This window comes from Plectropomus leopardus, chromosome 5 (assembly GCF_026936395.1).
Source record: "Plectropomus leopardus strain MGB_pleo_1.0 chromosome 5, ASM2693639v1, whole genome shotgun sequence".
NCBI lineage: Eukaryota > Metazoa > Chordata > Actinopteri > Perciformes > Serranidae > Plectropomus > Plectropomus leopardus.
In genome coordinates this window covers 12,139,672-12,166,236 of record NC_142180.1, presented here as the reverse complement: position 1 = coordinate 12,166,236, position 26,565 = coordinate 12,139,672, and the positions used below count along the sequence as shown (strand labels likewise).

General features: G+C 38.6%; 3 protein-coding genes across 3 annotated transcripts in view; 1 reads left to right on the top strand and 2 right to left on the bottom strand.

Moving 5' to 3' along the window:
• Positions 1–14,191, bottom strand: part of ap1m3 (adaptor related protein complex 1 subunit mu 3) — a 35,399-nt gene extending 21,208 nt beyond the window's left edge. Inside the window, exons 1-4 of the mRNA XM_042483619.2 lie at positions 13,978–14,191; positions 5,838–5,994; positions 5,186–5,253; positions 3,723–3,853 (exon numbers count right to left, since the gene is read on the bottom strand). Of these exons, the coding sequence (XP_042339553.1) occupies positions 3,723–3,853; positions 5,186–5,253; positions 5,838–5,994; positions 13,978–14,019 (398 nt within the window). The 5' untranslated portion in view covers positions 14,020–14,191. The remainder of the gene's footprint in view (positions 1–3,722; positions 3,854–5,185; positions 5,254–5,837; positions 5,995–13,977) is intronic.
• Positions 14,192–15,497: 1,306 nt separating this feature from the next.
• Positions 15,498–25,057, bottom strand: c5h1orf210 (chromosome 5 C1orf210 homolog). The gene is made up of 4 exons (XM_042514542.2): positions 24,900–25,057; positions 18,118–18,702; positions 17,368–17,562; positions 15,498–16,419 (listed from the first exon to the last, which is right to left on the bottom strand). Exons 2-4 carry the CDS (start codon positions 18,173–18,175, stop codon positions 16,220–16,222), a joined length of 453 nt encoding a protein of 150 aa, XP_042370476.2. The 5' UTR covers positions 18,176–18,702; positions 24,900–25,057; the 3' UTR covers positions 15,498–16,219.
• tie1 (tyrosine kinase with immunoglobulin-like and EGF-like domains 1) overlaps positions 16,334–26,565 on the top strand; it is a 50,319-nt gene continuing 40,087 nt past the window's right edge. The window contains exon 1 of the mRNA XM_042514527.2: positions 16,334–16,472. The gene's annotated coding sequence lies outside the window, so the exon portion shown is untranslated. The remainder of the gene's footprint in view (positions 16,473–26,565) is intronic.

The following is a 26,565-nucleotide window of genomic DNA, read 5'->3' as shown; positions in this document are numbered from 1 at the left end:
GTGTCCTTAAAGTTCAACTGTAACACCAGCAAAATGAATTGTGTGTGTAAATATAAAGTTACTAAATCATACTGGTTTGTGTAATAAGTTTTGTTTCTCTGTGCAAACATAAATTTGGACTCAACTGAACATTTCTTCCTTGTGAACACATAATTTTTTTTACACCAACTGTTTTTCAAAACAGATCGCCTTGATCATTATATTCTTTCAGTCTACATGTATGTTAATATTTCCAATTTAGAAATAAAATAAATGCACACGTCAGATGACAAGGTTTCAGCTTAGCACACCCATATTTTAACATCATTCTAATGGTTTTATAAATATATCCTTACATATAGTGCTTGTGCTTGCAGATTATCATGAAGGACTGAACTATTAGCCTTGGCGGAGGTCTCCAATCTCAGAGTGCTCTTCTAGTTATTTTCATGTTTGTATAATGTACAATGGTTTGTATTTTCTGTCTGGTACTTGCTAAAAATATCCAAAAGCCCTCACCCTACAGATGACTGCCAGATGATTTGTACAGTAACCTTGGCAGGCATTTTAATAAAACAAACGTTTTTTTAGGCACTTTGTTGTAAACAATCTGAATTGGTGCTGTTGACCTGCTCTTGAACCTACTGTGGAGAAGCAGCTAATATTCACAAAAGGACAGGATACAGCTGTTTTGCAGTCATGTGCCTCAGATCTGTTTAAATTCAACTCCATCAATTGTTCAATGAAAATACATGCTATAAGTTTTAACTGCCAACACAAATAAAAACAAAGAGTGACAGTGATCCAAACTGAGCTATCTCTGAAGCATCTCCTCTCCCCCTCTGTCTGCCCCACTGACCTTTTCTCTGCCCCCTTTCTCCTCTCCTAGTTTCAGTTGCCCCTCACCTTTTCTTCTTCTCCAGAGGCCCGAGCAACATCAGTGACATACTGACCCAATGTTCCACACAAATCTGTTGTCCTCAAGCAAAAGTGCAAAGCTAGCAGAAGAGCAAATTAGTAACAAAGCCCTTTTCATAACTTCCTCTATCATAACTGTGTCTGTATCGGTTTTGAAATCCGGCAATTGTCCAAAAAAATCTGCCTGCAACAAGGGGGGTATAACAGCACCATCGCTGAAATTATTTACTAATTTTGAAATGTCATTGTGCTTGTGATTTAAAGCACCAATGTCACATATGATGTCCTATCTGTATCTGTAAGAGGTCTTTCTTTACAGCCGACTAAATACAGTAACAGGAATGGTATTTGCATTCTATATGCAGTTTCTAATTTGAGAGTTGAGCTGCACTGTCCACATGTCAAAAAGCATGGGTATTAATGAGATGTCTATCTTGCTCCAGACTCATTTCCAGATTGCGCAGTTCTTCTGGTAACCGAAACTGCAGATGTATTTTATATCTGCTTCCTCGATTCAACCAAGCAGCACAGTCATAGAGAGGTTAGCACTGACATCTCACAGAGAGAGTGTTTGGACCCTCCGGTTGGCTGTGGCCCTTGTCTCTACATCTCCTGTGATACTCTGGTGACCTGTCCTCTCTCTCTCAGTGTTAGCTGTGACCGGCTCCATTCCCTAATGACCTATTTTCATTCCTAGTCCTTAAACATGCTATAACTGCTTTGTTTTTGACACTTGTGGGCAGTGGAAAGAAGTTGTGATCACAACACTGACACCATCAAGTTTATGAAGTAACATCATTATTCTTTCGAGTCTTGTTTCTGTCAAGGACGAGAGCTGAACTAAAACAGTAAAGCTGTGGGCTAAACTGAGCTTCAAGCTGTGTGAAGCTGAGAGAAGCTGCAGATATGGGTGATAATTCTCTGTGGGTTCATCAGAAAGAGCAAACCCTTTCACATTGGTATTTGAAACATGGTTATTGGGAAAATATTGATTATAGCCACTCAAAATTGAGTTTGGAGGAACTGTTCGAGCATGGGCCAAGTGTCATGACCCATGAAGCCAATCAAAGCCTACTTAACAAAGATGAAACAAACTAAAGGCGCATGTTCCCAGTCCATGTGTACATTTCATATTTACAGTAATGTCAACAACAAAAAGTGCTAAATAAACAAGTTTTAGATTGATTGACAGATTGAGGCAAAATGTTCTCCCTAGTTTTCCGTCCCAGTTCCACCCACCGAGAGGGTCCTGAATGCGTGCTTTGTTACACAGCAATGTCTGACAGTGCTGAGAGATAAAAGGCGGCGACAAGTGGGCTTGAGGTCGACGTTGGGTTGTTTTGTTGCTTTGCTGTTTGTTCTGTTTTGCCCTGATTCTCCTCAGAAATGCTAATGAAAAGATCTGGAAGCGGGTTTGGCAGCAAACTGACAGATTAGCATAACAATAGCAATCATAACAGACACGCATGCGTGCGCACACACACACACACACACACACACACACACACACACATCGTTCATACAAGACACACACATGAACACATTCACGTGCATTGCTACAGTCTCACTCAGGCTCTTGCATTCACCCACCCCCACACACATTTATATTTTCAGCAGGTTGTCAGTGTTAAAATGTTTTTAAAAAAAGCGTTTTTGTCATAGGCAGGTCATGAAAAGGTCAGAGAACTGAAATAGCTTTCAGACAGAGTTACACAGTGGATGTCTGTATGTGTACTGTGTGTGTGTGGGTGTGTTTGTGGGTGTGGGTGTGTGTGTGTGTGTGGTGTGTGTGTGGTGTGTGTGTGGTGTGTGTTTGCGCATGGGAGAAATGACACTTTGTGTGTCTCCTTGGAGGAGAGCAGAGCAGGGCTCAGTCTCAAGTGTGTCCAGCTGACGGTGTCATTGTGTCTGAGTGCCAACAGGAGCCTGGTAATTATCAGCCCTATTCAGACACCAAATACACATACTGTACACACACACACACGCACACAATCTCAACCGAGCCTTGGTGCACAAACACCACACCAAATTAAACATTAATCACATAATACCAGAAAAATCTCATTTGAGACATAAAAACAATGTACAACGCAATTATGAACTTTCAAATATAAAGTTCACCATTAATTCGCAGCAAAGCTGATCGTGTACACACACAACCCATGCTGTCTGGGTAATGTAAAGGGAACATCAAGCTTTTCCCTAGAAGCAAATGCCTCTGTGATGAGCCAAGAGGAGGGAAAAAGCTAAACTACCCACTGTACACTGAGAACACAAAACACTTCTGAAGCCCAAGAGAAGTAGTTGCTGCGGTTCATTTCACTCTCTGAATAAAGTTCTACCATTCATTACAGCTCGAGTCACCAGCTGTACTTTGTTGAATGAAAAACAACAAATAAAGCCAATGGCACTTCAAACAGAATCATGGAGCGCTCTTCCTCCCATCTCTGCTGGTAACTACAGAATGAAATACAAAGCTCACTGAAAAACTTTCATGTTTCATTCCCTGATTGATGATACAGGCTCCACTTGAGCTAATGTGGTTGCATTAAATTCAGACTGGAGTGCCTCAGTGCATTACAGCCTTTGAGAGTTTGCAACTTTAACCTTATACCTTCATCAGCCTGATTAATGTTACACTTAAAATGCCTGAACACAGCGCCAGCGCACATAAATGATCAGAGTTTTGGCAAATGCAAGAAATTTGAATCATTTTTTATCTTTAACGAAAAATAATGGCACAGTAACTGCTTCAATTTTAAGTTTTGTCAATATTAGTCACTTGTAGACAATAAGACACGACAATCTTAACATGGTTTTCTTACTCTTGTAGGATCTTGCTATCAGTTGTTTGTGGGAAACCGAAGTCCATCACTTCGTCCATCAGCTCATACACCGTCACAAAGTTGTCACGAATACTTTCCTCCTCAAGTTCCTTAAAGTACTCCTTAAATACCTGCAGACACAAATAGGCAGTTCAACATACACGTTACACTATAATAGATACATGGCATACAGGTTGTTTGGCTGTACTTTACTGCTTTTTTTTTAATTGATAAGGAAAGTATACATTTATGTCATATGCTGGCTGTTTTGAAGAGACAAAAGCAAACTTATTTTTAAGGCACAGAACCAAACAGATATATGCAGCAAAGTAACAGCCAATTAAATAGGAGGTTTAATTTAACCGCATGTTATCTTGTTGGCTGGTCATGTGATAATCAAATAATAACCACAAAAAAATGCCGACAGTGATCACTGAAAATACTCATTTCTGAATGGTCTATATTGTATAATCTGCGACCTTTGTTTAAAATGCAGGCAACTTAAACAGCAAAACTTTGTGTTACATGCTACAGGAGAAGTATTACAAGTGTGTTTAAACTATACGGTGTTTAAAGATGGGCAACATATCTCCACTTCCTGCATCGATGACATCATTTGGAGCCAGAGTCTTCCATGTTGCAATCAGGAAGTGGAGCCTTGATATCAAGTTCCAAGTTCCAATCACAAGCAATGCCATTTCTTGCTGTCAAACCCCCTTTTTATAGCTACAATTCTACAATTCTACAATTTCATTTAGCAGACGCTTTTATCCAAAGCGACGTACAACACAAGCAAGAATTTAGACTTAAGGAAAAAACCCTTAGTAAGTGCAAAAGTGCTTCAGGTGTGACTGGTCACAGGTATTGCCGTCTAGTGGCAACCAAAGTAATAACTAATAATAGCATAGTAATAGTAATAGCATCAAATGATTAATTAAAACCAAACTTCTCAGAAAAATTAACACGATCATACATCAGTGTGATAAGAGCTATTTTTCGCAAAACGTGACTTTTTGATTCTTTAGTTAGGCCCATGTCCCATCGACACAAACAGAGGGGACAGGTTTTATGACCTATACTGCATCCAGCCACTAGGGGGCAATACTGATGCTTTGCCTTCAATTTTGGGGATCTGTCATGCTTTCCATCTTTACATACCATAATAGGCTTAAAACAAACAAATCACATACTTATTTTGAAAATGGTACAGTAAGTGAATAGTATAGGGTCAAAATGCACTAATAGGTATCCTGCATTAGAAAGTAATGCACTCAGAAGAAGAAAGCCCACTTTGCTTTCCTCAGTTAGTAAAATGAGGACATCTTCACTCGTTTTTGCCAATATAATAGAGCCTGACTTAAGCCAAAATGATACAAATAATCACTTAACACTTTAATCAGGCTCGCTAGGTTGATAGCGCAAGTGAATATAAGTAGAAAGTAGAGATCATGAAGCAGACGCACCTGGACAATTTTATAAAGAAACGAGTACACCAGGGCAGCATTGGCGTTCTTCTTCGTCATCGCCACCACTAAAGAACAGTCTGTCAAGAAATAACTGTACATCTGCAACTGGCAATATCTGAGCTGAATGAACAGATGGAGGCATAAAGTGAACATCTTTGAGAGACTGTGGGTGGTTATAAGATGAATGCAATGAAATAAAAGTTAGCAGAATGCATCACAGTTGCAAGCAATTGAGAACATGGCCACAGGGAGGTAAAACAGCTCAGTTGTCTAATGCAGTGCGGTGGGAATACCACAACTGCAATATCATACTGAATTAATAATGTGTGAGGAAGTCTGACTGCCCAATCTTGCATTGAGCACGGAGGATATACAGTGCATAACACATCACAGTGAATCTGTGTTCAATTTTTCAACTGGCTGAGAAACATGAAGTGATGATACAGAAGATGTGAAGCTGCCTGCTGCTGAGATGTGAAGCACAGGACTTGTTATGGAGCTGCAGACAGCTTAGTGTAGAGACCATTCAGGTATTTGTGTTAGAGGCTGTACATTTCTACTACATTTTATATTTACTAATTTCTCTGGAGATATGACTGATGGGAAGGCTGTGACATTTAAGTAGAAACACACAAACTCAAATGGATACAGTAGAGGTTGCTGTGCTTGATCCACAGGAAGTGTGAGGAGCCGTGTGTGACCAGAGGTGTCATCTCCGCGTCCTCTTCTCTCTTCATCAGGATGGGCATAAAATGGTCAATCTCATTCATGTCCATGTTCCCCATGTAGTTACGACAGATTAGCACCTGGATCCATAATGTAAAACAAAACAAAATATAGGAGCAGAGAGGTTATTATAGAACCGCTACCCAGTTATTAAATGCTTTTTGCTAAAATACCAAACCTGAGCGTAAACATGCGTCAAGAGCCACTGACTGAAGAAACTCTAACCTCACGGAGGAAAATAACACTGTGTGCTTCCAATTTGAATATCTGATGATGAATGACCACCCTCTCAACATGAAACACACCGTTTTTAAAGTCACATGCTCTGAAGTCCATCTGGTTGAATAGAAGACTGCCCAAATAATTGATAAAATTGATATTGATATAATTTACTTAGCGTAAAAAATGTTCTCAGACAGAAAGAGGGATTATATTTATATCAAAACAACAGCAACAACAAAACACTGTTCTCGTAAGTTTCATTTTGTGGAATGATTAGGATGTAGAACTTAATTGAAATCCAAATACAAATAAATTTAAGAGGATAGAAAATAAAACATTTTTAATAGGCACTGGGATGAGAAAGGGTTGGTAGTTTGAACATGAAGTATTTATTTGTTAGATTTATGTCTGATTAACACTGGGTGTATATTTGGGTTGTTCATAATTTTCTGTGAGTTGTATATACGTATGTTAAATAGTGAGTTAACTGTTTGAGTTATGGAGAAACGGTAGGACAATGTAGGGGTATACCTCTTCCTACTACTTTTTGAACATTTAAATATTTGACATTTATTTATGGTGTTTATGAGAATTTTGTATATTGAGAATTTGCTTTATATCAAGAATTTATTTTTTTATTACTTTTTTCCCTTACATTTTGTTTTGTTCTTTTGTTTTTTTTCCTTGTCTGCTGTGAGGGTCCAACGAAAGAGGGATGCTGTATGCTGTAAAGCCCTCTGAGGCAAATTGTTAGTGCTAATGTGCAATTAAAATATATGTTTGAAATATATAAATAGATAAAATCAAACAGGAGCTCAAACAAACCTCAACAAATCATTGATAATCAGGTTTGAAATTATAGCAAACAATACTGTGCCAACTTTGTTATTGCAAATGCTGGTTAATAGTTGTAAGACACAGTGGCCTTTTGTCCTAGTGGTTATATTGCACATACAATGTTAACGCAACATCCCGGGTTGATTCTGGCTGGAGTCGTTAGTTGCATGTCTTCCCCCTTGCTCAAAAACTTGGCGAAATGCCAAAAGAAGCACCATTTTAAAAGTTGCAAGACATTAATGAAAACCTAAGTGCCTAAGAATTTAAAACATAAAACTTCATTCACTCTTACAAAACACAAACAAAATCTTTTTTTCCTTGTACAACCACTTTTCCTTATCTGTATTTTAACTCCTCTTCCTTGTCAGTGAGTCCCCAAATTTTACATTTTGGCTTTCAAAAACCCTATAAAACCAGCAAAAAATGCATAAAAGTTGGGTGTGCAATTAAATAGCCAGTAAATTACTTGTGGACACTTCTATGATTGCAGCTTTCCCAATACTAAAAATGGAGCCTCTTTTGACTGCATTGCATTCTGTTCTTTTGAGAAAAGCGTCACTGGAAAACTTGGTATTTCTGCCTTTGAAAGGTTGAACATCAGTGCAACTTGCTGAGTCCATAAAAGACGCCCTCTTTAAATCTAAGACTGACATTCTGATAGAAACTGTACATGGTAGGCAGGTACAAGACTTTTCTTCTGTTTCCGTTTGTAGCCCAAGTAGTCTTGACAAATCACGAGTAAACAGGTTGTGTTCAAGCAAACAAACTCCATTGTGGATGCACTAAAAAAAAACAGACACACAAGAAAAGGGAAAAAAACAGGTCCAAACAATGAAAAGATGACACAGAAACCCAAGTTACACTGCAGAAAGCACTTGTAGTAAGTGGACCTAAAGTGATGAAAAAATGACAGAAAGGTACTTGTTTACCTCACATAATTACAAAATTGTAATGCCTTAAAAATGATTTTCAACGAATTATTAAAATTTCACTTAATTTAGACCCAGAAACCACCACACACACACAACAAGATGAGTCAGCAGTCTTGCCAGAGTCCGTACACACAGAGTGAAGTGAAGAAAGAGATCAAAGCTTCTATGCTTGAGGGATCTAGATGACACACGCAAGCATGCACACACACACACACACACACACAAACATACACACACACACACACACACACACACACAAAAGCTTCCCCCCTTTCTTTAATAGAGAAGTCTGTTGCATAGGGGTCACACAGGGGCAGCATACAACAAAGGCAGGAGGAAATAAGAAATAAACAACAGGGAAATGCCAGGAAAGTAAAGTAATCTGAGGGAGAATAAAAGATATGAACAGGCCACTGCTCGGCTTCTGTGAGAGGAGACAGAAAGCACAGAGCAAAGAGTTCAGAGGTCACCAGAGACAGGGAACGAGGTACAGACAAATCTTTGTATCAAAAGAGCTGCAGTACTGAGGACCCCTGGAAAGGTATCCAGGAGTTCACTTTGTAGTTCTAAGTAGTAAACTTTGATAGAAAAACATAAGAAAGAGAATAACAGTGGAAACATGATCGGTCTGTCTCAAACAGGACGAGATCAGCAGACTGACTTGAGCAGACTTATTAATGCAGAATATACACACAATCACTATGAACAAATTTAAAGTCATAGTGTTGGTCAATTTAAGAGTTAATTTTAGTTAGGAAATGACCCTTTGCTAAGCCCCGCCCCTCTGTGATGGTCCGTCATGCTGTCAGAGCTAGCATGGAGCTCACGGTGTACATAACTGCACTCCGTGAAGAAACATTATTAAATTTTTTGGAAAAATGAAGCAGTGATTTGCCAAAACCCAGACCAACCCTACACTTTTTCAGGGTTTTGATTTTGGATTTTAGAATGAACAAGAAACATATCTCCTTTTAACCTCTCCAGGTAGGGAGTATCACTATTACATGTGCCCCAGGCACAACATTTAGCTCAAAATCCACAAAAGCTGCCTAAAAAATGAAGAAAGTGTGACATGACTACATGAGAGTCAATGGAGCACAGCTGTGTAGATGTCAGACCCGTGTCAGAGCTGGCTGATTCCACACTATCATTGGGATAGTCTGTGTCTGAGGGATGGGACAGAGCAAGGGGTCAGTTAGGGTTGAGTCAATTCACCACAGACTCGATCGATAGTAAATGAACGATTTCAATAATGGCATGAAATATTTGCTCATTTCAGGTACCTCAAATGTGAGGATTAGCTGATTTTCTCTACTTTTTATATCATTGGAAACTGAATATCTTTGTGTTTTTGAACTGGTTTGTTGAAATTGTGGGGCTTTGTTTTGTTTGTTTGTTGTATTTTCTGACATTTTGTAGACTAAATGGATAATGAATAATCAGTCGCAGCCCTTTTTCAAATGCACCATGGATAAATTAAAAATGGCCAAAAACAACAACACTTAACCAAAACCCTCACTGCTCTATACCCATTGTCAAACTCCATTTTATCAGCATATTGATGTGTGTTTCACTTTTTTTTTTTTGCCAAACAGCCACGTGTTTTTCAGTCAGCCAACTCTGCAGCTAATAACTGCATGTGAGGATAACAGCACAGTGTGTTAGGGGAGTATCCAGCTAACAGGTTCATTATTTGACAATACGAACTGTATGATGCTAGAAGCTGCGACATTTATGTCCTTGCTATAGTCACAATGATGATTTAAAATTATGTTTCACCTTTAGGTTAAGAGTCAGCACACAATTGTCGTGGCATGTTTGTTCAAATGTGTGTCAGTAACACTCACATTAGAAAGGAAAACATCAGACAGTGTCGTATATTCAGCCAAGGCAGAACACATCAAACAGAACACCTCACACAAACAGTTAGCATATTTCATGCCCCAAAGCAGAGCTCGGCTACTTAATAATCCAGGTCTCATTAAATTCTACTGTGGGTGTGTTAACACACCATACTATCTGATAAAAACATATTCTGCAAAGTTGGGGTGGCATTAACGAATACTTAATACAAATATCACATCCTCCATTGCATTCCTACAAATCTTATCATGCATGACTTTCACAAATGACAGGTACCTCAGAGGGGTCCTGAGTTAAAGAGTAAAGCTTTAAAAGAAACAGTTTAGGAAAAAAATAAGACATTTTTTGGCAGCAGAAATAGACAGAGAGGAGGCAGAATGGAATAAAAACAAAATATAAAAATACATATAACAGATTGAAAATAAGGCAAATATACTAGACAGAGACGTGGTGAAGAATAGTATAAACTGTGCAATAAAAGTTAGGAAGTCAAATTTAAAATGTCATTTACTACAGCAATATAAGATCTTGCTGTGGTGATCCGAATCACAATTTTTGTCTTGCTTAAATTTCACAAAAACAACAACATGGTCTTCTTTTTTTAAGCCTGCTGCTGGCTTTAAAACACACCAAGGGATTCTTATGCCAGGGATTTAGTTATTGGGACACACGAGGCAATCAGTGAAAGTTTACAATGTGTGAAATCAATAGGAACCACTCGCTGCTGACCTCTAAAGGGAAAGGGCAACCACAAAACCCTCACTGGAGTGCATCACTGGAAGGCAAACTGGGACAGAAATGAACTCCATTGTCAGCTTGTATAACCCATCAACTGTTTGAAAAGCAATCACTGCACAAATCTCTGAGCATAACTCCATTATCACTCTGAGAAAAATATAGCAGAATAATGATGATATTTTAGAGTAACAGCAGCTTACTTACAGATGAAATAATGGTGCATTCAAGAATGCAAAAAGACACCACTGAGTTGGTCCATCAATTGCAACCATTTAACATTGTGCAAGCTCACAGTGCCTCTTTTTTCTAAACAGCTAGAGGTTAACAAAAAGAGTAAAGATGCATGCTGGCAGCTCTGTGAGGCTGTGAGGCGCGGCAGTGCAGTAAGAAGTCTATGTTGGTGCAGCATGCTAAAATTTGCTAATTTGCACTAGACGCAATGTGCTACTGAGGCTGATAGGTAGATAATTTATTTAAGATTACAAAAACTTTGTCCACAAATATGAGAATTTCCACCTGCTGGTGGTGCCAGATGAAAAGTCAGGGAATCACCATGAGGCAACCACCAAGGCTAAACAATGAAGTGCCAAAAACCTCAGTTCATTAAATGACACCACTTGGAACTGTTTCCAAAAGCGAGTCAATCCCCATAAACCCCCATGTTAAAAAAGCAATAGCAATTTTATAGTGGATTAAAACATGTTAACAGCCTGAAACAAAAATCAGTTTTGGTCTCAATAGCAAATTTCTTTTTAACTCACTCATTTACATTTTATTAAGGCCTAAAATACGCATATTTAAGGGCAGGACAGGCTGTCTGCAAAGGCGTCACTAACGTCTGTGAGTCATCCACAGCTTCACAGTTTCATCCAAATTCAGTCACTTCTGGCTCCAAGAAAAAAAACTGCATCTTTTATTGCATATAGTCTATGGAATATCTAAAGCCTTGAGGATTTATTCTCTGGGCACCACAAATGTCTGCACCAAATTTGATGGCAATCCATTTCACAGTTGATGGGATATTTCAGTCTGAACCAAAGTGGTGCCCATCCCAAGAAACGGAAATCAATAAAAACTGATTTAACTACTGAAAATGAGCCTAATTTTGGCACATTTACACTGTGGTTGAATATGCACCCCCCTTCCTGAACAAATAAACACATAATAAAAAAAAACAAAAAAAGCAAGATTTCAAACCTCACACCTTTGTGCTTGAAATTTGCGGTTACTTATTATGGACCAAACTTCACTGAGAACAAATGACGCCATGCTGATTTCAATAGCCTGACATTTGAGTCTACATAGCAGGTCCCAGCAGCCAGCAGTTTGTGGTCTAGTGCCCGGGAGCTACAACTTAGAGAGGGGGAGGGAGCCTGAGGGTGGAAGGATAAAGGGCAGTGGTGGAAAGTGGATTCTGTGGTAGCTGTCGCTTTCCCACCGTGTCTAGAAATGTGTGTAGTGAAGTGACCTGTCTACAGGTTTTGGATGATGTCTACAAGATTGTCTACATGATTATTTTCATTTTTGGTGTCATTTTGAATATTTTCATCCTGTTCAACATTCTAGGTAAATGTGTTTTTAATGAAACTACAATACAACATAGAGGACAGAGGACCTCGACTGGTCAGGACACACGGAGAGAGACTGAAGGTGAAGAGCTACTGATGTGCCCCAGGGCAGAGATAGATAGATAGGGAAAGAGAAAACCTTTAATCTGTGCAATCAGACATCCAGGATTTGAGGGTCTGATCCTTTTCCCTGATGGGTATTGTATTGTCAAGCATAAAAGGCTTCGTCAGCAATTCCTTATCTTGTCCTCAAATAAATTAACCCTGTGAGGTTTAGATGTAAAACCTTATGAAGTAGTAAAAATTCAGTGCTCTCTTCTATCCATCCTACACCACTGCACAAATACCAGTAAATTAGATTTTTTTGGGGGAATGTTTCGAAATGTTAAAAATGTCCGTAATGATATTAAGGATGTAGCTGAGGACATTATCAAAAGAACTGACTATTATTTTATTATTCGGGCTGTTAATGCCAGAACATTGAGAAAATGTGTGCGTAAAAATTTTGCACAATTTAAATCTACAAATTCCTGGTTTTATCTGACCAATGGTCCAAAACCCACTGATATTCAATATATTATCATATACCAAACCATCAACTTTTATATTAGTTAATTAATTAATTAATCATTTTTAGGCAAAAATGCAAAGACATTCATGGTTTCCAAACCTCTTAAATGTAGACATTTGCTGGTTTTCTGAGGGTTCTGGTAAGAAATTGTATAGGCTGGGTGCTGGGCTGTTGTTTTGGACAAAACAAGCAGCTTTGAGACAACAGGTTGTACTATGGGGAACTGTGAAGGACATTTTTCACTATTTTCTGACATTTTATAAATGATTAACTTGGGGTCGACTGATATTGTTTTTTTGGGGCCGATACTAATAGCAATTATTAGTAGTTAATGAGACCGATTACTGATTTTTGGAACCAATATGCATTCATAATAAAAATAAAAATATTTCTGTCGATATTTAACTATATATACACACAACTTTGTTTAAATGCCATTTGTAAATGTTTATTCAAAACTGAAATTTTCGCCATCATATACAGAAAGTTCCCAGCAACTTTTTAAAATGTCGAGTGAATAAATAAAAACAGCTCCCTGAGGTTTTTTAATTAATTCAATTTATCATCAATCATTAAAATGAAATGCCTATACAGATAAATGGCAAAATGTCAAATATTGGCCCCAATAATTGGCCAGGCTGATAATCTGTCGACCCCTTTGATTAACCAATATACTAATAATGTCATTAATTTATCTTGTTGTGTAATTGTTGGTTGCAGCTTTAAATTATATGGATACAAACAGAAAATTCTCACAATTCAATATTTGGCATTTCAGCTTAAAAAAGACAGAGTACTTAATAAAGCTGTTGCTTCTTAATGGCTTACTTGATACTGTAGCATACCAATGCCTACAGTTTTGTTTCTTAAAATGCATTTCCAATGAAAGAAAAGACACAATTTTGGCAATATGTTGTAGAAAATGTTCCCATCACATTAAGTAATACTTTTTAAAGGACAACATTTTGGAGCAGCTGAAAGTAAAGTTTTAAACTTTGAAATAGGACACATCACTATGAATAAAGGCTGCCTCGCTGCACACGAACAAGCCCTCTGTGTTTACTGAGCATTGGTTAAACGAGTTTGGCCAGTTGAGCCTCTCTTCCTGACTGCTGCCTGTCCTACATGAGGGTTACAGGACACATACAGTAGCAGTAAGTTAGCATGTCTGTGCCAGGAAATCTAAGTATTATGTACAGTTGCTGCAGTACAAAAATATCCGTCAATTTCTGGACTGTACAGGAGCTATCACACTGGGTTTAATTAGTAGCAGGTGCTTCGTTGATTACCCTGATGTCAACTTCCCCCAACAACAAGTCGCCACAAACTTACCTTTCCCTTCAGGTCGAGGATAAATATCGCCGACGCCGACATCTTGGTGGAGAAAAATCCTCGAGAACTAGAACTAGCCTAGATAATATTTAGGTCTACTGTAAAATATGGGTCACTTAAGGGGGATTATATTCGCTCCCATCATCCTCCTTCCTCCACTCCTCCACTCTCTTGAGTCGTTGCGTTTCACTGCAACTCGCTGCTTTTCCGGAGCGGAGCATCAAGCGACATGACAGTAACACAGATGCAACTTCCGGCGGTTAGGTAAGGGGATTTTGTTTATCACCTAAGATTACCACTGGCGTTAAGTAGGCTAAATAAATACATTGTAACGCAACTGCTGGGTAATAAAGTAGTCTATTTTTGAGGTATCCTTTTTTCGTTAAGTAAATTAGATTAAAGGTAGCGGTAGTATGCTAGTTAGAATTATCTTCACCTCAAAAAACTTCAACTTTCAAGTAGGTCTATATGTTAATGCATCAAAAGTAGTCAACTTTAAATAGACCTAGCACATTAGGCTTAACAATAAACCATCAAGCACATTTCGTTTCAAACACAGTACTTTTAAGTCTATTCTGATTACTGGAGTTTTAATTCAAAATAAGTGGGTAATTTCTTTCTCTCTCTTTTTTTACATTGATTTCTACATTGAGACTAATCACTATGAAACTATTATTTAATAAAGTTAAGTTAAAATATATTTCAGAGTATTATACTTTTCAAGTTTCACTACTTTTATTTGAGAATAACACATTCATCTTTAACTGTTAAACCACAATTATATAGGAATAAGAAACACATGCATGATTTAACTACACAGAAGTATGTATGCTAGTTGAAATTTGGTCTGCCTTGATAATTAAAAATCCCATATCAATTTGTCAATGATAAAGAAACTGGTCAGTTTTAAGATTTATATTTGTTATATAAATTTTAATGATATAATGATTGAACTTTCACTTTAATGTAGACTTTGTGGTGGAATATTGTATTAATTTTATTTTATTTTATTTCATGTAGGCCTGTAGAATCTACTGAGCCATTGATTATTAAGATCTGTTTGCATGTATATATTTAATGCATTTGTTAAAATCCAGCTATCCAATATAATACATTTTTTAAACTAAATTATGGGTTTAATTATCAAAATAATCCTAATATATATGGATTTATACGCATCCAAAATAGTCAACGCTTTCAAATTCTACACTTTTATTTTGAAGGCGAAAACGCTGAGGTTCCGTTTGCGTTCCAGCTCGTGCTTGTGAACTTGACGCACCATGTTTCCGGGTAGGAGCAATTAAAAGAGGCGCCTGTCAGCTCCACGCAGACCTGTCAGACCGCTCTCATCAGCTGGCTGTTCTCAGAGGACCCCAAAACGCTCCAGGCCTCTTTTCGAGATACAGTGTCAGGCTTAATCACTGTTGTTGATCCCACTTTAAAGTTTAAACCAAGAGGTGAGTGTGATGACTCCACTTTGTAAACCAACGAGGCAAACTAACGACAATTAAGACCAAAAGTTTAGATTTAAAATCAGACCTGACCCATGCAGACAGACCAGGCTGCTTCCGCATATTTATTGACACTTTCCTCACCAAACCGCATGAGTCTAGTAGAGTTAATAAGGTAGCCTACTGAACCCAGGTACAGTCTATTGGTATCATCCTAAAAATAGCAGGTATCCTACAAGTAGCCTAGGCAGTAATCGGCCTACATTTTTGGTTGTAGCAGTTAGCTAGTTTTGTACCCTTTTTTTCCTAAAACGTCTACACAAGAATCACAATGCACAGTGGTGCTGTAACGACACTATTAGAAAGATATAAATAGAAATTAGGTTTTTGCTCATTAAGCTGATGATCTGTCTGAAAGCAGTTTTATAAAGAACAAATGGTCACCACTTTGCAGAGCCTCACAGCGTCCTGTGTTGTTTAAGTTACTACCAACAGCACTCTATAATATGTAAAACAGTTGAATAGGCTTATCATTAAAGAAGTTCAATCATATTATTCACCCACTGTATTTACACCTATGTGTCACTGACAAAACACTACTTTTTAGTGCAGAGTGAAATGTTTGTTTACATTCAGCACAACACTGCTGTTCAAAAATTTATGCCTTCCTGAACTTTTTTTCAACTATTTATGTGTGACAATATAAATCTTCCTCAAAAGTAAAGACAGCATGGGAGTGGTGTTGGTTTTTCAGTGGTTTAAACAGCTGAGGCGGTGTATCGACAGTCCTGCTAAGCAATGGTAAATTCGATTTCATCCATCTCTTCCTCCGTGTCCTCCATGTTCTCTGCTGCTCTTTCAGCCCTCGCTCTCTCGCTGGCTGGGATGTAGTTGTCCTCGATGAAGCCGTCATCATCATCCTCGCCTTCAGGAGGGATGCAGTGAGGGTTAATTCCACGTCCACTGTGCATGGCGAATTCCACCTCCAGGCCTGGAAGCAGTGATAGAAACACAAGAGTTGGACTGCATTACAGTCATTTAAAGGTAAGTCCTATATGACATTATAATTGACGATGGGATTGATGTGTGAAAAAATGATTGAAAGCTGAATGTCACATTGAGGTTCAGCCTGTAGCTGCTTTAACAGAGACTAATGAACTGGATTTATGTCATCAGACGAAGTTTGACAGACATGTTTCTCCTACTTGAGCTTTTTTATTGTTTTATCAGAGAACAAGCAGAGTGCGTCTTAACGAAAACCATCATATTTCCATCCAGTTATTGACCATGATAGATTGCGGTGTTTCACGTTCAAATACAGAATGAACCTTATAAAGCACAGGCAATAATGATTTGAACCAAAAATGCAGTTGCATCATATCTTCCTGTTTAAGAGTCAGCGTTTTCTCAGTTATGTTTTGTTAAAAAAATGTGTGGGCATAAAATTACAATTACACATGCAATAAGCATAATTATTATTCTCAATGTTAACCACACCCCTGCTGCTAAGTGCTTAACTGATTTTTTGGCCACCTGGGAGCAGCACAACAAGGTGTAAACACAACACTGACATCACTTTAAAATGAAAATGGTTTGAAATGTTTTGGTTTTTTTTAGAACACAAGGCTAGTTGCGAACACTTTTTGCTGCTTTTTGGTGCTGGGCAGGTAGCATACAACTGGTATATCAGCTTTTTAGGGGAAAACAGCGAGCCGTAAAACTAAAGGCTTTTTTTTCTTCCTAAAGGCTAAACTAAGGCTTGTTGATGTTTTTCTGCATTTTGATATTTATTCAAGACTTAAATATAAAAGCTTTGGTGAAATATCACAGCTTTTTGAACAGATGTTCATGCTGATTGCAAACAAAGAAAACTTCACAAAGAAAATTAAGTTTGGTTATATTGACATCGGTGCTGTGGGAAAAATAAAAAATCACACACCTGCAGGATCGCAATGGCTGACGGTGTCTGTCTCCCTCAGCCTTGTGTGCCTGTAGCTGGCCAGGTAACGCCGGACCACCTGGCATTTAGCCAGAAGGGCGATGATGATGGAGACAGAGATGGCTGTGACCAGGACAGCCACCAGGAACTCCCAGTTGTGAGATTGGTATTTTGTTGTCTTGTTTGCCAAAGTGTCTGCAAGAGAAGGAATTGAATCACATCCTTGTTATTGTGGAAAGCACCTGAATAACCAAATCTCTGCTCAGTCCCACCTCAGACCAGTTGTATCAAGGGTTGCAGCAGAATATGGTTTCAATGTATACTGTGGTATGAAAATTGATGGTTATCATTTGCATAGATTGGCTTATCTAGAAAAAAAAAAGCACCTGGACAGAGAAACTTAAGTTTATTTTAACTATTTTTAAAAGGGAGACTTTCTACACATAGTTGCATTAAAAAAAAAAAAAAAAAAGTTTCAAGTTTTAGTAACAGTAATAAATTATTTTTTCAACCAAAAAAAAAATCAAGGATCATTGAAACTGATAATAATAATAATTCTGTACTACTATGATGCTGTGAAACCACAATATTTTCTGAAACAAACATTTCGTTTTCTTTTACTCATTTTAACATGGCTTTTTTTATACCAGAAATTATCTACAACCTGATTCAGACTAAAACTGGCAATACTCACAGTATTTTTTCCATGAGGATAAATAAATTGTTTCTGTGTGACACTGCAGCTCTTACCATTTTGTGTTGCTGGAAGTGTAGCCGTAGTGAGCGTGCCATTTGCTGATGGATCCATTTGGCTTAGCTTTCGTTTTTACAGTCTCTTTCAGGGACAGACTTCTCCTGTGTGGCTCAATTTGCTTCTTGTTGGTTGCTCTTGCTTTGGGGCACCATCAACTCTAACATAGAAACATGGATCATGTGTGCATATCACACGTATGTCAGTCAAACAGCTGTTTTTGTGACCTGCTAATTGGGTATCTCTTGAACTCCTGTAACTGTTGCTGGAGAGGAGGTTTTAATTTCTTCACCAACAGATGTTTGTTAATGTGCAAAGCTGCTTAGTGCTGTGTTGTCTTCAGCAGGTGCAAAATAAATGGGATCTGTGGGAAATGTTGCAGGGCAGGCATCTCCCCAGATGAGGGAGGTAGTTGTCTGGCAGATCTCTGTTGACCAGCAGGGAGTTAAACCTTTAAAGCTCCACTAGGTGGCAAGGTTGAGTGACAGGGGACTCCTCAGTTCAATCGAAAGGTGCTGGCAGCGTTATCATCCTGTGTATTAGTTGAAATTAAGCTGGCATCCTCTCCTTGCAGTCAAATGAGCCTTTAAAGAAAGTGTGAAAGAGAAATAGTGAAATAAATCAGCATGAATCATACACACTTGCCTACAAAGACATTTTTCAAACAGAAAAACTATGCTTTTTCCAAGTATCAGTAAACTACAATAACCCTGTTTCCCATGCGCATTTTGGCTTTGAATTCTTTTGGACTCTTTGTGCCGGCAAATGCATATTTTATAACTGAACCACACAAAAAGAACATAAAAAATCAAATGACCTAAATATTTCACTTAGTATGTATGAAGAGTGAGAGTGTCATCATAAAAAAGGAGACTCTGCTGAAATCCAGAAGTAATAATTGAGTACAAACTGTCAGGGGCTCAGGAGGATATCATCCACAACAGGAAAAGTGTGTCGCAAACAGGAAGTGCCACATACTGCAGTACCTTCCTCCGAAGGTCTAACTGTTAAAATCACTAATTTGTGTGTGTGGTGTTTTGTGTGTTAAAGAATCTCACCATGTATCCGTCATCGCTCGCTTCCTACAATGCTAGACCCACATAACTTATGATTCTCAAAGGACAATAAAGGCCTAGCAAGCACTATTTGTTTACAAGTACAAACATGGAACATGACCATAATATAAAGGCCATATTGATGCCATCAAATATGACTGTTTTTAGGTGTTGAGGGAAAACTTTAACATTTTGAGAATTATACTTATTTCGTAGAGCTGTGGCTTCCACATCAGCGACCAGGACCCGGACCTGAGTACACTTGACCCCAGAGTCCAGTTTATTAGATTAGAGTGAACACTGTGTAGCCTACCATATCCAGGCACAGTTCGGTGATCCATACCTAGGTCCACTTGTAAAAGTGGTCTTGAGTACAGTTCATGTGCACTTTGGTACGGCTTCTGTCAGGTGTGAAAACCAATAGTACCAAAACACGGAAGTGGACTATTATTTAACACAAACAACATTACAAATGTAAAAGCTGAGTGGCGGGAAGTGGAGAAGGGATGTAATTGTACTCAGGCACGGCATGAATCAATTGTACCTGTTTTGAAAATGCCCTTACATGAGAAGTTGGAGTCAGCTCAAAGACTCGACACAACAGGAAACTGCTACCCTGAATGTGGAGCTAGATCTTTTACTTTGCTGAGACTTGTCACTTGACCCTCTTTAAAATGGCAATTTGTCATTTACAAACTTAGATTTCTCAAAGATTAATCAAATGAAATAGTACATAACTAGTGATAGCTTCTGGACTTTGGACAAAACCAGGGTAGCTGTATCCCCCTGTTTTAAGCCTTTGTGCTAAGCTAAGCTAACCGGCTGCTGGCTGTGGCTCTCTGTTTACCCTACATACGTACATAGTACATAGTGATACTAATATTCTCATGTAACTCCCTGGAAGAAAGGGAAAAAGCATATTTTCAATGACGTTGAACATGAGTAGCTTGTTTTGAAAGAAAGAGGATGTTGTGCACAGCTAATTTGTTAGATATTTGCATGAGTCTACAGGTTGCTCTCTGTTTTCAGTAGAGCTGTGAGGATGCAGTCAAACAAGTTCTGTCCTCATGCATGACATCCACTGTGCACTGACTGTAGTTTATGTTTTACATGCCTTGCTAGCGCCTATATTTTTGATGATTTTTTTTACCTGTGTTGTTTATTCTAAGATGTACCATGTCATGGTTTTATAGGGTTTTTTTTTTCCTGCTTCTCCTTTTAATGATCATTTTCAAGTTTGTTATTTAATTTTATTTTTTATCATGTTAGGACATCAACGTGTCATGTTTCCAAAAATCAGTAATAAGGCCATATTTTAGCTGCACTAACGCAAAAACAAGCTTTATTTTTTCTGTCATATAAGGACCTGCTTTGGTTTGCACATTTGCAAACATTTGCACATTAATTTCTTGTAGGTTTTTGACAGAGCCAGGCTAGCTGTTTCCCCGTTTTTAGTCTTTGTGCTAAGCTAAGCTATTTGACTGCTGGTTATGACCATAATGTCCAGAGAGTGTTATTGATCTTCACACCCAGACCATTCTCATTCTGAAGTTGTCAAATACTGCCACTTTATCAGTGGTTTCAGTGTTAGACAGCAACGCCAAAAGCTACCTTTCATGGCGGCACGATATATCGGCCTCAGTTCATAATGCAGCTGTATGATATGCCATCCAACGGTGTCAGACCGAAACGCTGCCAGTAACAACATAACATTGGGAGCTGCCCTATAGGGTGGGCAGGAAGGTGGTGGACGGGTCCTACAAACCCCAGACTTCCACCCGGGAGCCAGCTGATTACTTCCTGTATGAATGTAGAGCCAAACCATGAGGTTTTTTTCTAAATGTAACCACATGCTTATGTAGCCCTAAATTTGTGCTCTTGTTGATGGCATTGGTTGCAGAATCCTGTGGCATTTAAAGCAGGCACGTCATATGTAGACGTGGAAGTCCACTGACAAAGTGGCGATATGTGACGACTGGGGACGAGAACGTGTTGTCTCATCTAGCTTTCTGCAAAAACATGAATAACCACATTTAACCATATAACCATACATAACACTTAATGTTACTCGTTCAATATGAACAGTGAACACACTAAAAATAGTAAAGATAATTGCATGATATTGTAATGTTGCCATATTAATAAAAAACATAGGCTATTAGTTGACATTAACTGTTCGACCTTTATATTTATGTTAAAGTATGACTACATGACAAATAGCATTTTTTTTTTCATTGACATTAACTTCCAGCAGGATAAATGGGGAAGGAAACCCAAAGTAAGCTACTACTATGCTGCAATTAAACCCTCACACTTCTAATATAATGTCTCCCCAGTCCTGAAGACATGTAAAACTCATTTAGACTCTCCTCCACATTTTTTTTCTTTTCTGCAAAATGTGGTTGTTACATTCTGTCGCTGTGTAGATGAAGATTTGTCTCTCTCTTTTCTCTCTCTCTCTCTCTTTATCTCTCTCTCTCTCTCTCTCTCTCTCTCTCTCTCTCTCTCTCTCTCTCTCTCTCTCTCTCTCTCTCTCTCTCTCTCTCTCTCTCTCTCTCTCTCTCTCTCTCTCTCTCTCTCTCTCTCTCTCTCTCTCTCTCTCTCTTGCCCCTTTCCTGGCTCTGAGGTGATTTTTCACAGCAAGAGGGATCCGGCTGCTTCGCGCCAGCCATTAGGCCTCTTCCCCTTCATCTTCCATAGATATTCTCCTCAGCAGTGTTGGCTGTAAACACAGCAACAGGGCTGCCTTTATCTCTTCCTGTTCTGTCCTCACACAGGCAAAGCACAACAAAATATACACACCAAGCAGCACAGCACCGGGAGTTATACGAGAGAAGCCTGGGAGCGAGAAATCTGTGTGCGTCAGATGTAGTAGTGTTTGTGAGCTCTACTGTGCGCAACGACTGTTAGTGTTTGTATGTTAACATGCATGTGTACGAGGCTACATTTCCATCTTTGTCTGCATGAGACGGTGTATGAATATCATTCTCAAAGCAAGGAGTCAGTGTTTCTTAGTCATTCTTTGTTTCAGTGCCCCAAATTGTGAGTGGAGTGTCAGTTTCTAAACACTAATGATGGCCAGAGGGTGTAAAATGTTCTTTCTGTCATCAAACTGAATTAAACATCAAAATTAGATTCTGCTGGTGGAGTGTGATTACATTCCTTTGAACAGACAAATTAACTGTAACAAATTAACTGTAAGCAATCTTATGATTATGCTTGTTGAGATGAAAATATATGCAGCGGTGGAAAATAAGAACATTTACTTTCAGTACAATTTTGAGGGACTTGTGCCATACTTGAGCATGACTTTATGAAGCTTCATACTGTACTTTTATTTTGTGACATTTTTCAGGTAAAAGTTATACTTTTCAGGCCTTTGGACCACTTGTCATGTTTCAGATGTCTATGGGCAGTTAGCAGTGTCACCAATAGGCCTAAATGAGTTCCCTCCATAAACTTAGTAGTATAACTTAGTATTTTACCATAATAGCACCAAATACTAATTTGTGTAGGAGAACATTCTTTTTTCTTCTTTCTTACCCCATTAATCATCTCATGACCCCTCTGATTTCTTGTGCCCCCCTGCAGGAGGCCTGACCCCAAAATTCGGAATCACTTGATTAAACTACCAAACTGTATATGAAGTACTATATAAAAAAAATCCATCTTGACAAGCCACAGTAATAAAATGCTACCAACTCTTTGATGCATCAGTATTAACAATTTAAAATGCCAAACATGCCGTACTTTCAGTACATTATACTTATAATACTTTTGTACTTTCACTTAAAGGTCCAGTGTTTACTATTTAGCAGGGTATATTGGCAGAAATGAATTACAACTATTATGGTTTATTTAGTATATAATCACCTAAAAATAATAATCCTTGTGTTTTATTACATTAGAATGAGTGGTTTATATCTAGATATGGAGTGGGTCCTCGTCTATGGAGATCGTGAAGTTGCACCATGTTTCTACAGTAGCCCAAAAACACAAACCAAACACTGGTCTAGACATGGCTGTGCATCGGCCACCACAGTTAACATGACCTCTGTGACAAGAGTGTCACAAAAACACTTATTTTTTTGAATGTGAAACGGCTTGATTCAGTGTTTTTAACCGGTTTTAATCTGGTCCAATTTGGTTAAATAGTTCTGGTTAAACCTGATCCATTTGTTTTGGAGATAAGAGACCAGTGCAGATAATTTGGCTCTCGGTAAAAAACTCCTGAACTGGATCTTTATTTAACAGAGCAAAAAGGCGAGCACACATTCGCAGGTGCTAGGCTAGCAGCCTGTCTCTAATGTGCCATACAGTTTTGGAGAAACACTAATTTGTAACATTAATCTACTTTATTCACTGTTCTTACTGGTTTAAATCACCAGGTAAATTGTTTTGTAGAGGAAGAAACATCTGCTGATAAGTCAATAAAAAACTTCCGATCAATGAACAATGAAGGAATTATGACTGGAAGAAGTTTCAGCTGATTGCAATCTGCAGTCCTCACCAGTAGATGCCACTAAATTCCCCTAAATCTGTCACACTATAGCATTTTTACTTCTTCCACCACTGACCTTGATTTAAATTAAAAAAAAAAAAACTTAATGTAATCACATCAAAGTGCATTTTTTTATCAGCTGACACAAAATACCTTGGCTTCATACAACAAATCATACTTGACTTAGCAAACATCTCCCTCGCTGGCTGAGATAATCACAGATATTCACACAGCACAGAAAATCAAAGAGCCGTCCTTCTGTTGACCCTCGACCCAACAACCCACAGAGCAACAAGCCTCCCTCTTATCCCACTGCCAGGATCTGTATTTCTGTCTTGCTTTGAAAATGTGTGGAGGAGTCGGGTTGCTCCATTGTTTGTCAAGGATACGGCATAACGTCTGATTGTGCAGTGAGTTAAAAAACAGCTGGCTGGGACATTGTTTATGAGCATGATTATTTAACTCGCACACTGAACATCAAGCTCAGCCTGTGTGAAATATTGGTTGTTGGTATGGCAGGCATTGCACTTTTGCTTTTCCCCTTTTAAGTTTAAAATGAGGCAAGCCAGCTTAAGTAAAGTCCATGCAAATGTCATGTTTGGTTTTTGCCTTTCAGCTGAATAATGGCACTGTCAACAGAGAGACTGCAAGGACACAATAAGTAAGAGCCAACCCGACAATAAAACAACACATCACATTACCTGCATCATGAGCACAAAAAAATGATATTTTGAAAAACTTTAGCCCATGGCTGCTTAATAACTTAATGCTGTAGATCTGAATGCGTGCTTCTTAGAAAGTGGATAAAGTGAGCTGCTAATGGTGCGTTACTGTTTTGTGTGCAAACAGCAAGTGGCCAACATGCGGCAGGTGCATGAAGTGACACCAAAACACATTGTTTGTCTTTGCTGTATTAAGAAAGAATGGCCTTCATCAACTGCTGAGTGACTGCGATGTTTAACAATTCATACGCTAATATCTACTGTGGTGTAAACCAGTGAACCTACTAACATACCTGACGCTGCGTGGTTTGGGGCACTTTCAAACTCATTTTAAAGCACATTTTAAGCACATTGTGACATTATTTGTTAATTATTGCATTATCAGTTCACAAGATAAGCCATAACCCAACAAGCATGTCAAGACATCCATGTGATCTTTACATAGGGCAACACAGTCAGTGGATGAGACTTGTATTTCAGAAGCTGTTGATTTCCAGTCTTACCTTGTTGTTTCCTCCAGCTAGTTCACCTGCCGTCTCTCCACTCTCACATTTCTCACCAGCATTTACATTTTCCTTTGCTTAGTCTGTAAAATGGAGAAATGTTGTGCAAAGGTTGACCGAGGTGTGCTCTGCAGCTGCTTCCCAGAAGGACAAGTTAATGAGTAACTTTGTAACTAAGGTGTGCTCCCTCCCGCCTACTTCTGCATCTCTCCGTCCAATAGCACAGCAGGCCTGGTCAGAGCTAATGTTGCCGCTCATCATTGCCAAACCAGGAAGAGGTAAAATGTGACTTATGAGCCATATGTCATATTTTAATTTGTAACCACCAGTGACCATGTACAAGTGAAACTGCAGGCAAGCAGTCAAACCTGTTTTTTTGCAAATATACTGTTAGTGTAGATACCGCTTCAGTGGGTAAACAAATAATCTTGTTTGATATCTGCTTTGTGGCTTTTCCCTCTTCATGTAGTGCGTGTGAGTGTGGTTCATTTGCCTGCCAGGCGACACACCTTGCTTTGTTGATCTAAAGTGTAAAGCTTCTCCTCAGTGCTTTTCAGATGAGGGAGGAAATCAGACAAGATACAGTTTGTGGTGACAAGGAGTGTTGTTTATTTAAGACATACAGCCTGAGGGGAGAGAACAGACCTCTGGTGACTCTGAAAAGGAAAAGCGAGGTGACCCTGAAAACAATAGGGCCACTTCCTGGCCACTCTGCATCTTTACATCTCCTTTTCTTACTCTTCCTCCCTCCCTCCATATGTTCCAGGATGCTTCAGCTGTATGTCTTGGGGCAGATTGCGCGGACGAGGATGGGTTGGGACATTTAAAATGATAACTCAGCACCAGCTGAAAGAAGCAGTGGGGGTTTCCCACCATAGGTGAAAGCGGCTCCATTTGTTGTTGGCTAACGGATTTATTATTATAGTCATGCCATTATCAACTCAGTATTTTTTATGGTTATGCAGCAGAGGTATAAAGTGAACTTAGGAAAAAGGACAGCCACTCTTTCTGGCCACCAGGGGGCAGCAGAAACAAGATTTTAACACCACTGACATATTATCACATAATACTTTGTTAGCAAAAGTTTCTTTTTTTACACACTGACAATACAATATACATTAACATTTATTTGAAGTTGTGTTTGTGAAGTCCGATATCTAGCTCTGTTTTCTCTCCAGCAACTCCTAAGGGAAATATTTGGCTCTACTAAATGCTACACTATGTTCATCAGCTAGCAGTTACAATTGTTTGCTTTGTGTGCTTGCAGCTACAATTAATAGATTATCAATTGATGGGCTACATTACACAAAGTAATTTGTTCCATGTAAAAATGTAGCAGCTTTAAGTATTTTAAGGGAGGACAATGTCAAATATGCAACAGTCAAATGAGGAAAGGTGTTCAGTGTGACTTCTATCTTCTTCTATCTGTGTCTATTTACAGATAGAAGTGATCAGCCAGTGTTCACTGTTATTAAATTAAGTAATTGTAAAAAAGTGCTAATTGGTTATCAAGTTATTGTAGTTGTTTGATCTGACATCAGAGTCATCTGACATTTAGTGTACAGTGTGTCAATATTTTAGCGCTACAGCTAGGGCTGTGGCAACACGTTGATGTAATCGTGTACGTGAATACGTCAATAAAAAAAACGTGCGTCCACGCGTCGCA